Source organism: Salarias fasciatus, chromosome 12 (assembly GCF_902148845.1).
Source record: "Salarias fasciatus chromosome 12, fSalaFa1.1, whole genome shotgun sequence".
Taxonomy (NCBI): domain Eukaryota; kingdom Metazoa; phylum Chordata; class Actinopteri; order Blenniiformes; family Blenniidae; genus Salarias; species Salarias fasciatus.
In genome coordinates this window covers 23,469,910-23,485,796 of record NC_043756.1, presented here as the reverse complement: position 1 = coordinate 23,485,796, position 15,887 = coordinate 23,469,910, and the positions used below count along the sequence as shown (strand labels likewise).

Genomic DNA, 15,887 nt, shown 5'->3' with positions numbered 1-15,887 from the left:
TTGTCTGCTCCTCATGTTCTCCTGCCCGGTCACCTGCTTCGTTACTGCCCTAATGTGTGGAACCTGTGTTCTCCCCTATTTAAGTCCTGCTCCCCTTGTTTGTCTTGTCGGCTCCTTGTGGGTCTGTCCGCGTGTTCCGTCCCATGTACCATCCCTCAACTCTGCCTCAACTCAACTCTGCCCTGTGATCCTCGTGTGTTTTTGGGAATAAAAGAGTTTTGATCAACCTGTGCTGCCTGCACTTGGGTCCTTCCACTCCGCACCGTGACAGAACTGTTCTGAAAAACCTTGACTAACAAAGAAACTCCAATTTGAGTGTTTTCGGAGAATAAGGCCAATGAAATGTAATAAATTTATCTAAGGCATATATGACTGTTAAATGGTTTGTGTGTGTGTGTGTGTGTGTGTGTGTGTGTGTGTGTGTGTGTGTGTGTGTGTGTGTGTGTGTGTGTGTGTATGTGTGTGTGGTAATTCATAGAGACCAAAGGACTACTTGTACAAATTCTGAAATATTTTTCAGTGATATAAGATACTGATAGTGTCAATTCTATTCCAGGTTCCACCCACATCAGGGCGACTTCTTTTCCCCAGTTTTCAGGAAAAGGAGCCGCTGAACTGAAGATGCCATCAGGGTCTCTCAACCACGCCTTACACCATCGAACAAATCAGCCAACAACCAGCCCAACTCTGCCATTAATTACACAGATGCAGCCTCCTATATTACCACCTCCTCCTCACCCCAACTTCCAGTCAGTAGATCTGTACTCCAGAGTGGCACTGACCACTCATCCACTTTTCATTTCAAACAGTCAACCACCAGTAACGCACAGCCCAGGATGCATCACCAGAGAAGATTTGAGCCCAACCCTTCAGCAGCGACCCACAGAGAGTCCATCTCATTTGAAACCAACATCGTTTGGTTTACAAACCCAGCAACAGATTAGTGAGAAATTCTTCACAGAAGCTGATTCTCACAACTCAAGTGTTGGTCAAATTACAGAGATGTCTCAATCAGCATCGGTGTTTCCAGTGGATGGACCCTTAAGCTCCAGTGAGGTGAATTTGGATCGGATGTCAGCAAAACCGAGTCCTGCATCCAACACTTTGATGGGACATTCAGCCTTTCACACCTCACAAGATGAATCATATCTATCTAAAGTTACAGAAAGACCCCTTCCTTCATCTAACTATGAGACATCCTTAATCCAGATTTCTCCCACCCAGGAAACTCATTTATTGCCTTTTGCACCCTCATCACGAGCATCTGAAATTAATTCTCAACAATCCTTTACCTTAAATTTGATGCCAAATTTTCATCTTGAGTTTTCAACGATCGAGCATCATCTGCCCTTCATGAAACCGACACAGTCTTCAGTCACCGAACCCCAAACGTCCAGTGGTCATGGGCTACTTTCATCAACATTTTCCAGTTCTTCCCTGCCACAAACCGAACAAACATCTTCTCCAGCGCAGAATTCACGGCTGTCATTCTCCACCATCCTTTCTCCAGAGGAAACATCCAGTTCCTCAACACTGATCTCTGAGATGGCCCATGAAGTTAACAGGTCTGATCAGCTAAATGTTACTGGGAAAGGTCAATCAACACAGTCAGATCAATCAGCCAATGACACAGAGCTTGCAGACTGGCTGAAGAGGAACACCTCACAGTCACCAATGACCAGCAATGATCCCAGGTAGCTAAGATCCATTACTGGTTGTCACAAGCTTATCAACTGCAAACAGAAACAAATGAAGTGTTTAATTATTATTATCTTTTTTTTATATATATATTTTCCAGAGTGACACAGCGCTCGCCATCATGGCTGCCTGTACTAGAGAAACATGACATTCCCATCGTGGTGGGAGTTGGTGTATCTCTGGCCTTCATCTTCATTACTGTTACCTTTTATTCGGTGGTCCAGAAAAATGAACCTGCACCAACCAGTAGAGCAGGTAAGAAGTCCTCTGTACTTCAAACACCTGTTTTTCAAACTTTCAGTTAAAAGACTGTCAGTTTTAAGTTGTATTACATTTGAATGTTCAGAGTCGTTTACGGGGGCTTGCAGAAGTTCATGAACCTTGAATGTTTCCATATTTTGTCACATTACCACAAGTATGAAATTGTCTTGTTGGGATTCAACACAATGTGCCACATGAATGTGAAATGGAAGGAACATGATGCATTCTTTTCTAAAGGTATTCATCCCCCTTCACAGTGATCCCCTGAATAAAATCCAGCACAGCTAAGTGCATTCAAAAGTCACCAGATTAGTAAATAGAGTCTACCTGTATGCTGTGTTAGGGACCGAGCCCGAGGGCGAGGTGGCCTCAACTGAGGCCACCTTGCCTGAGGGCAAGGCCTCTATTGTTTTTGTAGTGTTTATTATTTTACTGACACCACATTGTCCTCTAATTTGACCCCCTAAACATGCACGAAAACTCACCAAATTTGGCAGGCACATCCAGACTGGCGAAAAATTTTATAAAATGGAAAAATTTACCCCATGTGCTCTCTAGCGCCATCTAGAAACAGTAAAATAGCCGCCACGGCCCGTGGGAATGTCGTAGAGACATCAAAAGAACGCCCATGCGTTCGACGCATTAAGATCTAAAATTCACCAATTGACAACCTTGACCTAAATCAAACAGGAAGTCCGGTATTTCCCTTTCAGTGTAAAATTTGGCAAAAAATTACTCCTCATTTAAACATTATCTCCTCCGAGACCGCTTGTCGCAGAGACGTCAGAGTAGCGCCAAACAATAGAGGACAAGTTTCTCTTCCGACGATGTTCAAAACTTTTTCAAAAGTCTCAGGGTGTGGATGCTGTTAACCCTTAAAGTTTGAAGTCTGAAAACACACTTGTGCCACCTAGAAACAGTAAAATAGCTGCCACGGTCCACAGGAATGTCGCAGAAAGATCAAATCAATGTGGACAAGTTTGTCTCATTGAGATCTAAAATTTACCCAGAGACATACCTATACCTAAATTGAACAGGAAGTCCGCTATTTCCCTTTCAGTGTAAAATTTGGGAGAAAAATAACTCCTGCGCTGCGGCCTGTGGGAATGTATTAGAGAGATCAAACCAATTGCTCAAGTGTTTGTATCATCAAGATCTAAAAATCATCCATTGACACCCCTGACCTAAATCCAACAGGAAGTCCGCTATTTCCCTTTCAAATTAAAAAACACTTCTCATGAAAACGTTATACCACTCAAGACCGTTTGTTGAACAGATGTCAGAGTAGCATGGCCTGATAGAGGACAAGTGTCTCTACAAACGATGTGCACAACTTTTTCAAAAGTCACACAGTGTGGATTTTATCAGCCCTTCAAAATAAAAGACATATTTTTGAAAAAATGGCCGCTGTGGCCTGTAGGAATGTCGTGGAGAGATAAAACCAATGGCTCACGTATTCACCGCATTGAGATCTAAAAATGTCTCATTGACACCAATAACCTAAATCCAACAGGAAGTCCACTACTGACCATATATGGGCATGCAGTGCAGTCGACAGCAGCTGTCATTAAAGGGTACATATGATGCTATTTTTCAGTCATGTCATATGACATGACATGTCATATGACATGAAATATGTCTGAAGGCCTAAAACATAGTATTCAAGCTTCTTTACAACAAATTCATCCTTCTTTCAGAGTTTCAGCGATGTAAAAAGTAACTCTCGGAGTCCTTCAGAAGTTATTCAGATCCAACCGATTCAGCGGGGGCCACGGCAATGGAGCTGCAGTGCGGGAAGCTCCATTGCCGTGGCCCCTGCTGAATCGGTTGGATCTAAATAACTTCTGAAGGACTCCGAGCTGCACGATGTTTGTCTGAGTGAATAAATGAGCATGTACACACCTACAAATAATGTCCAGGTGTCAAAAAACCGAAGTCGCCTGTACTACCTTTCCAAAATAAAAGCAAAAAATTCCTTCCAAAGAAAAGCCCGTTTACAACAGAAAATGAGGTAGAGTCATTAAAATGTATGTTTATGGAGTACCAAGGGGTTAGCCGGTGATTATGACAGCGTGTACTACCTTTCCAAAATAAAAGCCCAAAATTCCTTCAAATTAAAAGCCCATTTACAATAGAAAATGAGGTCAAGTAGAGAAAATGAATGTTTATGTACTGACAAGGTTCCCGATTACCTAAACTTCAGTGCTAACAGCTACATGTTAGCGGGTGGAAGATGCTAACACCTTCATGTTAGTGTACGACAGATGCTAATATCTACATGTTAATGGATGGGAGATGCTAATGACTCCATGTTAGTGGATGAGAGATGCTAACAGCTACATGTTAGTGGATAAAAGATAACAGCTACATGTTAGTGGATGGGACATGCTAACAACTCCATGTCAGAGGATAGGAGATGCTAACAGCTACATGTTAGCAGATGACAGATGCTAACAGCTACATGATAGTGGATGGGAGATGCTAACAGCTATATGTTAGCGGATGGGAGATGCTAACAGCTACATGTTAGCAGATGGGAGATGCTAACAACTCCATGTCAGTGGATAGGACATGCTAACAGCTACATGTGAGTGGATGGGAGATGCTAACAGCTAAATGTTAGCGGATGGAAGATGCTAACAGCTACATGCTAGCGGATGAGAGATGCTAACAGCTACCTGTTAGCAGATGGGAGATGCTAACAGCTACATGTTAGCGGATGACAGATGCTAAAAGCTCCACGTCAGTGGATGGGGGATGCTAACAACTCCATGTTAGTGGGTGAGAGGGTGCTGGAAGTCTATGGAGGAGCAAGGTTCCCAGTGGCCTGGACTTAAGTCATCAAGGTGCAAGGACGGCCTCAGTGGGGCCACCTTGCCAGAGGGCGAGGTCCCGTCCAATGCCGCTTGCGGCTTTAATTCCAGCTGTTCTGTGAAGACCTTAGAGGTTCATTAGAAAACATTTGTGAACAAACAGCGTCATGAAGATCAAGGATGTCACTACAGGTCAGGAATGAAACTGTAGAGATGTTTAAAGTGGGTTAAGTTATCCTGCCATGTCGAAGACACAGTGAACACATGGAGGAGGTGCTCTGGTGAGACGAGAACAAAACTGTCGTTTTTTGGACTAAATGCAAAACACAATGTGAAAATTAGCAGTCCACATCACCCTGAACATCCCATCATCACTGTAAAGCCTGGTGGTGGCAAATCAACCACACTGGTGGTACATTGAGCTCGACATTTTCTCAGGTGGTACACACAATGAAAAGTTTGAGAACCACTGGTTTACATCAAAGCATATGAGCATAAAGCATATAACTGAGTGTGAGCTCAAGATATCAGTCCCTAGATGTGCAGAGGTAGTGGAGGCATGCCCCAAAAGACTTGTAGCTGTGATTGCTGCCAGGGGTGACCCTACAAAGAGTTATGTGGCACATTGTGCTGGTCTATCATGTAAAGTCCCAATGAAAAAATGTACAATTGTGGTTGTAATGTAAAAGTCAGTGTAAAAGCTCAATGGGTATGAATACTTTTGCAAATTAATGTAGGTGTCCCAAAGCAAAAGTAAGTTTACGAACTGGTCTTTCTGAATGTTAAACTCATGAAACTTAAAAAAACGAGTGCTCTTCTATCCTTCTGATGAAATTGTGCTCATATCTGAGGGTCAAACTATGAGACTATCAAACCTGTAATCACATTACTTGTCCATGACAGCCCAGAGACATCTAGGTGTCCCCAAACGACACGCTGAACGGTGGACTGCAGGACGAACATATGAAAACAGGTACTTACACAACTACACAAAGCAATGCATAAAAGACCTTACAGCTGATCTTTTTGTATGCATGTGATATGTGATGTGTCTCATGCAGAGCTTTTGAAGATGATGAGTGTGTTGCGGTCATTGAGCAGAGTCCCAACACGTCAGACACCCGAGCGAGACCTCCAGGGCCCAGCCTGGTCACGGTGCAGATGGAGCCCACCACTGAGGACCATCCGGAGGACATACAGCCCGCTCTGGACAACCACTCTGTCACTGTAGAGACGTATCCAGAGCCCATTGCTGACACCAAGGTCCGATAACTACAATAAATGTTTTGTTTTGTTTTGTTTTTTCAGTTAGAAATTAGTGGCCGAAAATGACTCTTCTTGAGGAGCCCTCAGGAGGCCACTGTGCCCATTTTATGCATGGAAAATGATCTCTGTGGTTTTAGTATAACTCTATTGCTTCCTGTCAGTAACATTTCATTGAAGCCAACACTTGTATATAAGTGGAATGCAAAATTATGGGTCCGATGTAAGTTTGTCTCATGAATGTAGATAAATGACAGATTTGTTGCCATCAAGAGGTGTGATCTTCTTCCAGATCGACCCGTCCCTCGAGGAGGAGAAGGGCTGCACTCTGTCCCAGCCCAGCATCCAGCTGCACTGCGCTGAGGACTGGGGCAGCAACAGAGGCGATAACCACAGCCCCTGCCACGACACTCTGCCTCCCCCCTCGTCCCTACCCTCCCGTTCCCGTTCCCCGTCCCCTTCCCCATCCCCGTCTCCACCGTCCAGACGCGAGGAGGGCCTGCACTCCTCTTTAACCCTGCACAGCGCTGAGCCGTGCCTGGCGCCCATCCACCACAGCCTCAGCATCTCCAGGGGCAACTCTCCGCTGCTGCTGTCCCACCACGTCTCCATGGGCCTCACCACGGTCGCCGTTGACGTCCACTTCTACCCAGCAGCCACTGCTTCCATGGCGGTGGGAAGCAGCACTCACATCAGCTCGGTCTCGAACTCTACTTCGATGACGGCGCCGCTGTTCAGTCCGCCATTAGTCAACAGTCAGGAAAATGACCAGTCGACGGCCAGGTTTCAGGCTTCTAAGTAGCTGCAGGCGGAAGGGCATCAATCCTGAAAAAGCAGCTGTTTAACATTCTTCTGGATGAGAGGTTCTGAATTTGCTCCCTGCTCATCAACGTACATTTCAACTTATTATAATTTTGTGTTAAAGTTTGAACAGAACTTGACTGCCTTAGCCGGTTTTGCTGAGCTGTGATAACGTCTGTCTTCAGTTGCATATTCAAACCAGCCTCATCAATCATCTTCTCCAGCGCTCAGAAATTCATACCACACTTAATAAAACTAATTCACTGACCATGGAAGATGCCGTCTCAATAATTTACATATCTTTATTTGTGTGTATTTCATAGCTTTAGCACAGAACTTTCTGTATTTACTTCCTGTTCTGGTTACAATATTTATTGTGTTTCACTTTATTTTTTATTTCATTGTGTTAAAAATGTAAGATACTTTTTATGTCAGATGACTTTTGTTATTATGTGTTTTAATTTATGTTGATTTTCAGTTTGTGTTACTGGTTCCAGATGAGTTTAAGTGAAATGATTCAAATGTGTGTCTTCTTTAGTGAAACAGCCAAGGATACATGTGCAATATTTGTAATTAACTATAGACAATATGTTTCACTTAAGGACTGTTACACCTTGTCTGAAACCAAAGGAGTGGTCTGTCAATAAAAATTTAAACAATATATTAAAATGTGTTCATTGCTGGACATCCTCGTGTCGTGCATGAAAAACTGGTATGAAAGTGAGGTGGTGAGGAAAGCAGGTGAAATAATCCCAACCAACCACAGTTTAAAAGCTGCTGTTGTGTCAAATAAAACTAAATAAATACCCCCCTCAGCACAGTAACACAAGCACATTTTGTTTGTTAGCTTAAATGGTTCCAAATGCATGTTGCAGTGAGAATAACCACCTGCTTTACATTTACAGTCCACTTGATGGCGCAGTAGAGCAAATGAAGCACCTTGAAGCTTCAGCCCATGCGTCAACTAATGAAAAGCTCCAGTAAGGATTCGTCTCCCCATCACTACTCACAGTCCTGAGAGTTTCTGGCTTTTATGTCCCAGATGTTCAAACACGTCACAGAGGGAAATGTTTTGATTCCCAGCCAGTGGTATTATAAAGCAGTGAAAGAAAAAAAACATCTCCCAGAGCTTATAAGTATAAGGTTCCCCTTGACAACATGATTTCTTACTTTATTTGTTTTGAATACTGGAACAAAATATTGACAGGGAGAGAAAGAGAGAGAGTGCAAGAGAAATAAACAAAAAAGAGTGGAGAGAAGAACGAGAGTGCAATCAACCACTGAATTAACCATTTAATTACTTAAATGATTAATAATTAATTCAAGGTAAGGGAGTAAAAAATGTTAGGGTACTGATAAAAGGGTCTATCATAAAAAAAAAATCATACTATTCATTTTGTAGTTGCTGGATTGTTTTGTACGTTTTTCTTTTCACACATAAATCCCATCAAAATGTGCAACTATGTAACCTATGTGAAATATGTAACAAACAAAACGGGTGTGAATGTATCAAAATCAGAAAAGTAACAGCATCACTTCATCAACAGATTACTGATAATACACTGGAATATACTGATGGACATGACTGTTTTTATCTTGATATTTTGTAAAATTAGCAATTAATTTATGATAAGGAGGCTTATTTTTCTTTCCTATTTTAGCCTATTTTATCTAAAGATTAGGCTAATAACTTTTCACTATTTTTGTGCTTTTGTTTTCAATAAAATCAACTTTCTAATCAAAATGGTATGTGTTTTAATGTTTTTTTTTTATTGAGGCTCGAAAAAATGATGAAACTACAAAAGCTGTATCCTCAAACATGCTAAAATCCATAACTTTTCAGATGATAAATGTATGTCCTACTGAATAAACAGTGTCAAGGTGTGACCTCTGATTGTTACCCCTTTTCACCCGACTGTGACCTCTGTGTTGTGCGAGAAACAGCCTCTGAAAAGGACTTCAGAGCTCACTGGCCCCTGGAAATGTAGACAATCCCTCTGTTTTCAGTGCACTTCTGTGACGTTGCTGCTGGCTCAGGAGGTTTGGAACAAAGAGACAATCTGTGGGTCAGGTATAAAAGGAAAGGGTTAAACCAGGTACAGGTACAGTTTGGTGCAAGAGCAAGAACAGCAGCAGCAGCAGCAGCCCACTGACCAGCAACATGACCTCCACTGGAATGAACATGATGAGCAAGGTAAGAGTCCATTTCTTTAATCCGGACTGTCTCTGGGCTTATTGGTCCAATCCAGTGTCACAGCAATAGATATATTTCATATATATATGAAACAGTTGGATTTATTTATTTATTTATTTATTTATTTGGTTTTTGTTCAAATATTTCAGAATTTTAAAGACCAAACCAATGTATTTATAGTAAAAAAACAAACAAACAAACAAACAAACAAAAAAAAACCCAAGACCATTTAAAAAGGAATACAGTTCAACTGAAATTCCCAGCTAGTTAGGGCCTCCAGCATTTGTACTTTTGTATTATGGTCACTGTTTTAGTTTATCTCACTGCCTATACTCGATAACAACAAACAATAATAATAATTTAAAAAAACCCTCCAAAATGTTGCCTTCAACAGAAAATTTCTACATGACTTGTGAGCATAGTGTGGCATTAAGATGCTGCAAGGTGGATACAAAATACTAACTGGCAATGAATTAGAATATTTAACACATCTTTTTAGTCTCTAAATGCAATTTCTCAAGTGCCTTCATATGTGTCAATACAGCGCCCACAAATTGGCTAGTAGAGGTTAAAACTAATACTTCTGGTTTGTTTGTTTTAGCAAAACAGTAATCTGAAAAGATCAACAGCTCAAAGATGCTTCTGTACTAAGTGTATTTACTCATCTGTTCAGCAATCTCACTTTGTACCACAAGATGGGGTGATGAGTCTCCAATCAAGAAGAAGAACTAATACAGAATATAGTTGATAAAATAGTGAATTCAATGATGTGCAGCAGAGGGCAAGATCTGGAGAGAGGTGGCTTTGTTCAAATTTGGAATTCCAAGTTAGAAATGTCTCAGTTTAAACAAAAGTGAACAGATATTTCAACCAGTCTTTCCATGTCTGTCCCACTCAGATCATCTTCTACGAGGACAGGAACTTCCAGGGTCGTTCCTATGAGTGCATGAGCGACTGCCCCGACATGTCCTCCTACATGAACAGGTGCCACTCCTGCAGGGTGGAGAGGGGTTGCTTCATGGTGTACGACCGCACCAACTACATGGGTAACCAGTACTTCATGAGGAGGGGCGAGTACGCTGACTACATGAGCATGATGGGCATGAGCGACTGCATCAGGTCCTGCCGCATGATCCCCATGGTAAGACGTCAGGCCTGGACACATTTGCTTTAAGTGACGCCTGTGAACTGCTCTGACATGAAACATTCTTGTGTTTTGCACAACAGCACAGAGGATCCTACAGGATGAGGATCTACGAGAGGGAGAACTTCGGAGGTCAGATGTACGAGCTGATGGACGACTGTGACAACATCATGGACCGCTACCGCATGAACAACTGCATGTCCTGCAACGTGATGGACGGCCACTGGCTGATGTACGAGCAGCCCCACTACAGAGGCAGGATGATGTACATGAGGCCCGGCGAGTACAGGAGCTTCATGAACATGGGCTCCAATGGCATGAGGTTCATGAGCATGAGGCGCATCACTGACTCCTGCTATTAGACCTGAGCAGACTTTGCACTAAATAAAACTGTCACAAACTGAGCTATTGGTGTGTTTTAGTCATTGTTTGCTCTCTGTCTTACCACATTTTAGCTAAAACCAAGCAAAGATTGAAAAACTGGCCTCGAGAAACAATGCAATGCTGATTTTGTTTCCCCTCCCTCTCACCACATATTAGCTCCTTCTACCATGGCTGAGGGCAGGCAGTACCTCACTTGTTGTCATGGATAGAATAAAATATAGAATATGGATTAAGATATAAATAAATTGTGAAATCCATCCACTTGTTAGGGGGATGGATTTTTTATATTTAATCGAAACAATTTTGGTAATTTTATTCTTGATTTATTTCTTACAATGAATGAATTTCTTAGTCAAATATGGGGAAGAGACCTATGTGGCACAGGGGTCTGTCTCTGAAGAATACTGACATGAGATCTGAAACATAACCCGTTAAGTGCTGCCAATAAAATGATCCAGTATCTCTGTCGAGTTCATGAATCTGATTCTGCCTCACCAGTCAAGAACCTCATTGTACCTCACTGACTGAGTCATCGACCTTCTTATCAATCCAGGTGGTGCACAGGTTGGTCTGTCTGTTCTTGCCGTCTCTGGCAGCTGTTGTGTCAATCAGTAGCTTGGCTCCTCTGGTATTAGTGCCAACTCCTTTCTGTGCCTCGTGCATGTACTGGGTCATGTGCCTGTTGATCTTAGCTGCTCTGATGAATGATAGGAGTGTCCATGTTGTATAGCCAGTAGTTGGATGGTATGGTTACCATCTGGGAGGTGCTTCATGATTAGCACTGTTCTACCCTGAGTAAACTACGCCGATTTATGCGGTAATTTCACTAGGAGTGAAGCCAGCTTCTTCCGTCAGCAAGTCTTGACCATACTGAGGCGAGGTAATTTTCACCTCTTCAACCTCAACACTCTTTCTTGGGTATCTGCCACAGAAATGTTCACTGGTTCTTGATCTGGAAGGTTACTGTGGTCAGTTCACAGCCATTGAGCTTCAGTGTTGTGTGACACTTCCCTTTCCCAGATGCCTTTCCAGTATATTTTCATCTCATATCTTGGTTGGTCTGATCTGTTGCTGTTATTATTTTCCTGAGTCCACCTTCACTGGTTCAGTGGAGAACATCTTATTTATTCTCGTGGCTTCAATCTCTTTGGTCTATTTCTTCAGATGGGTGGCTCTAGTCCATATACTTACATAAGAGTCAACATTTTGGGTCGTGACCAGGGCCGGTTCTGGGCATAGGTGAACTAGGTGGCCGCCAAGGGTGCAGTGTACCGGGGGTGGGGGTGGGGGCCGCCGTACAAGGGGCACCCCGACGCTCCGTGTGAGCTATTTTACACAACATAAAATTTGTTGGTGTTGCATTATTTATTTCATTACCACTCATAACATTCTGTAAAGAAGAGTGTTGCATCAACTAAAAAACACAAACAAACAGGAAACTTCAATTTCAATATTATATATCGAAAGAGTGGCTGGTCCAGTGGGAGTATTACAATACAGTATGTGTTGAAATCCAGTCCTCCTGCCATACTGCCATGTTTTAAGCCGCGCTTGCACAGCACCTCCTTTGGTGGTGCAGCACGGTACAGGTTGGTCCTCAACAGTATGACTCTGCATAATGCTTCTCTGTTACGTGTCCAGACTGTGGTCACAGCGCAGTTTGAGAGACGGTGTTGTGAACGGCCACGTAAGGAAGTGGTAACGTGATGTCAACGATCAACATGCCGCTTCACTCTCTGGAAGTCGCTCCTCAGCAGCGATGCTCAGTCGAACGTGAAGCCGTAAGTCTCTATTCTCTGTGATATAGCTTGAAAAACTTTCTCATCCTTTACAGCACCGTCCAAACTGCTACTCTTCTCCAGCTCCGGAGAGGTGCGTGTGCACACCGGCAGTGGTGCAGCAGCTCCTCCCTGTGATATCTGTGCTTGGTGCTATCCTTGGTGCTACCCATAACTTTACTCTATGGAAACACACAACTACCAGAACCTGTGCCGTGCCGCACCACCAAATAAAGGTGCTGTATAAACGAGGCTTTACTTCTCTCCTAGTTGTAACGGCTGATTGCAATGAAGGACTTCTGATTGGACTTTTTACAAGTTTGAGAGTGTCATCAACATGAGATTTGGGTGTACTTAAGCTGAGAAACAGAAAAACATGCAGGATGCTGCCCCTTGAGGGATTAAGTTTGACATCCCTGCTGAGACAGTATAGCCCAATTTTGCTTCTGTTACTGTAGAGCGACGTTTGAGTTGTGCAAACCTCAATCAGTTATAAGGGGTCTGTCGACAAGTCAAGCAAAAAAATTTGCATGAGCTGAGGTGTGATGTGAGACAACATGAAACCTCCCTTGTATTGTTTCTCTCGAGGGAAGCCTTGGTTGCTTGGTTTAAAGGTGCTGTATGCAGGATTTGGCATCTCTGCCATCTTGCTTAGGTTTACCTAAGCAAGATGGCGATTTGACCCATCTAAGATGGCGATTTGAAACCCAGCACAGCCAATCCTGTCCTGTTTTCTCTGACATCACGCCCTTACGCAAGTTAAGCCCCTCCCACAAGAACATGCGACAAACGCCCCTCGACCAATCACGGTTAGAGCCTCAGGGGCTCTTCTGATTGGTCAAAGATACCTGGAGCTGTCAAGATTCCTTTTCAGCTCAGAACAGAGACAGATGGAAACGCTGCGCCCTCGCGGTAGTGCAGTTATACTACACTCCTAAAGGATTATCAATGGATACTCTAACATTTAATCCAAAGGAAACACAGAAAAATTAGCACTGACTAGCAAAATCCTGCCTACAGCACCTTTAAGCTGCTAAAATGTGCTAAGACAGAGTGGAAACAATGACTTAAACACACCAGTATCTCAGTTTATGATTACTTTATTGAGTGCAGAGTCTGCTCAGGTCTAATAGCAGGAGTCGGTGATGCGCCTCATGCTCATGAACCTCATGCCGTTGGAGCCCATGTTCATGAAGCTCCTGTACTCGCCGGGCCTCATGTACATCATCCTGCCTCTGTAGTGGGGCTGCTCGTACATCAGCCACTGGCCGTCCATCACGTTGCAGGACATGCAGTTGTTCATGCGGTAGCGGTCCATGATGTTGTCACAGTCGTCCATCAGCTCGTACATCTGACCTCCGAAGTTCTCCCTCTCGTAGATCCTCATCCTGTAGGATCCTCTGTGCTGTTGTGCAAAACACAAGAATGTTTCATGTCAGGCAAGTTCACAGGCGTCACTTAAAGCAAATGTGTCCAGGCCTGACGTCTTACCATGGGGATCATGCGGCAGGACCTGATGCAGTCGCTCATGCCCATCATGCTCATGTAGTCGGCGTACTCGCCCCTCCTCATGAAGTACTGGTTGCCCATGTAGTTGGTGCGGTCGTACACCATGAAGCAACCCCTCTCCACCCTGCAGGAGTGGCACCTGTTCATGTAGGAGGACATGTCGGAGCAGTCGCTCATGCACTCATAGGAACGACCCTGGAAGTTCCTGTCCTCGTAGAAGATGATCTGAGTGGGAGAGACATGGAAAGACTGGTTAAAATACAGGCTAACCAACATGTTCACTTTTGCTTTATTTCTATTTTTTTAATGGAAACAGTTAAAAGTTGTTGTTTTCTTGTTGCACATTGTTGTATTTCTTGCAAAATTCTACTTCAACCCGCAGTAGCTAATTTGTTGCACTGCAGTGATGCATCAAGCTATGAGCACATCGCTGACATGTTGTCACACGTGTGTTTTTTCCGTGGTGTTTTGATGTTCCTGAAAATCTGTGTTGAATATTGTCATCTTTGGTCAATGTGTATTGATTATCCATCTAGCAGCTAAAAGCACCACTCAACAGATAACATGTTGATTCTCTGTTGAATTCTGTGCCAGTTTGAAACTAAAACAGTGAACCAAAATCTCAAGTACAAGCTCAGAAACCCTGAAAAATTTAAAATTACAGATTCGTCAGTCTTTTATCCTTTTTTTTTTTTTTTTTTTTTTTTTTGTGTTACTCCACATATGATGTGTTAGTCTGTATTGACCGCAATTGTAATATAATTGTATTTAACTATGACACTGGATTGGACCAATAAGCCCAGAGACAGTCAGGATTAAAGAAATTGACTCTTACCTTGCTCATCATGTTCATTCCAGTGGAGGTCATGTTGCTGGTCAGTGGGTTGCTGCTGCTGCTGCTGCTGCTGCTGTTCTTGCACCAAACTGTACCTCTACCTGGTTTAACCCTTTCCTTTTATACCTGACCCACAGATTGTCTCTTTGTTCCAAACCTCCTGAGCCAGCAGCAACGTCACAGAAGTGCACAGAAAACAGAGGGATTCTCTACATTTCCAGGGGCCAGTGAGCTCATAGTAATGAAGACAATATAAGACCATAAAAGAAGACAATTGCAAGCATATGTAAAAGGACCAACCAATTTCTGTGTCATGCATATTAGATATTCAAATACTTTTTTCAAATACAACTTCTTATACCTTCTAAATGCTTCTGATACCTTCGAGGCATGTTGGAGTTGTACAAACCTCAGTTGGATGACAGATCTATCAATGAGTCAGAACTGAATTTCTATGAAACTCTGAACATTCCTTGAGAAATTGACGTGGGCTGAGGTGTGAAGTTTTTCTAACGATGAGATGCTGTGGTTGAGCATGTAACATATTACAACTTCAATCATGTCATATCCCTTGTGGAAAGTCTGCTTTTTCCATCTTTGGTTGGTGTAGGCTGTTGATATATAGTATGACAGAACAGAAACTATGACTTTTGGACAAAAAAAATACCCAGATTGGCCATGGATCTCAAGGGGTTGACAACAACAATGTTTCCGAAAATAAAATTTCACTTTATAAAAAGTACTTTAAAAAAGAATGGTGCAGAATTACATAAAAAAAAGATGGAAAATAAGTTAACCTAGAGTATAAGGGTTAGCGGAAATTAATATCTTTGTGAAACAATAAATCATAACAAAAGTAATATGGAAGCTATCTATTGAATAATATAATTTCTATGGGTTTCAGACATCTTTATTTTCATTACTTCTTTGATAAGAACATTAAAAAAAGGACAATTTGGATGACGTATTTAATAGCTTTATTCACTTTTTCTTTAGTGTTGGACCAAATTTAGCAGAAGAAATCCCTGATCCATTTTCATCTCAGGGCTAGAATGAAAACCTCAAACAACCAAAACAAAGCTCAACATTCCTCACAGCAGTGTAAGAAAAATAAATCATTGATACTCTAAATAAATTCAAACTAAAAGCATCTACAGATTACCAGTATATTAACATTGATATAAAAATGTGAAAAATGGTAATTTCG

The 15,887-nt window shown here is 42.4% G+C and overlaps 2 protein-coding genes across 4 annotated transcripts; one reads left to right on the top strand and one right to left on the bottom strand.

The window, feature by feature from the left end:
• Positions 1–1,282: 1,282 nt before the first annotated feature.
• On the top strand, positions 1,283–10,536 carry LOC115397993 (gamma-crystallin M2-like). 3 transcript variants are annotated; one of them, XM_030104594.1, is made up of 4 exons: positions 1,283–1,391; positions 4,952–4,964; positions 9,929–10,171; positions 10,258–10,536. In XM_030104594.1, the coding sequence occupies exons 1-4, from the start codon at positions 1,303–1,305 to the stop codon at positions 10,534–10,536; spliced, it is 624 nt and encodes a 207-aa protein (XP_029960454.1). In that variant the 5' UTR covers positions 1,283–1,302. The 3 variants fall into 3 exon arrangements, with proteins under 3 accessions (XP_029960454.1, XP_029960457.1, XP_029960456.1); XM_030104597.1 differs by lacking the exons at positions 1,283–1,391; positions 4,952–4,964 and adding an exon at positions 1,580–1,594; XM_030104596.1 differs by lacking the exons at positions 1,283–1,391; positions 4,952–4,964 and adding an exon at positions 8,949–9,030.
• A 2,898-nt stretch (positions 10,537–13,434) lies between these two features.
• LOC115398010 (gamma-crystallin M2-like) lies at positions 13,435–14,716 on the bottom strand. The gene is made up of 3 exons (XM_030104622.1): positions 14,681–14,716; positions 13,828–14,070; positions 13,435–13,741 (listed from the first exon to the last, which is right to left on the bottom strand). Exons 1-3 carry the CDS (start codon positions 14,711–14,713, stop codon positions 13,463–13,465), a joined length of 555 nt encoding a protein of 184 aa, XP_029960482.1. The 5' UTR covers positions 14,714–14,716; the 3' UTR covers positions 13,435–13,462.
• Between the last annotated feature and the right edge of the window lie 1,171 nt (positions 14,717–15,887).

What these genes read in the sequence shown, in the direction of transcription:
- LOC115398010 (XM_030104622.1), bottom strand. Translation starts at nt 14,713, where the DNA reads ATGACCTCCACTGGAATGAACATGATGAGCAAG. An exon ending in GAATGAACATGATGAGCAAG is followed by an intron (nt 14,071 to 14,680) that starts GTAAGAGTCAAT and finishes TCTCCCACTCAG; the next exon opens with ATCATCTTCTACGAGGACAG. An exon ending in CCTGCCGCATGATCCCCATG is followed by an intron (nt 13,742 to 13,827) that starts GTAAGACGTCAG and finishes TTTGCACAACAG; the next exon opens with CACAGAGGATCCTACAGGAT.
- LOC115397993 (XM_030104594.1), top strand. Translation starts at nt 1,303, where the DNA reads ATGCCAAATTTTCATCTTGAGTTTTCAACGATCGAGCATCATCTGCCC. An exon ending in CCTGCCGCATGATCCCCATG is followed by an intron (nt 10,172 to 10,257) that starts GTAAGACGTCAG and finishes TTTGCACAACAG; the next exon opens with CACAGAGGATCCTACAGGAT.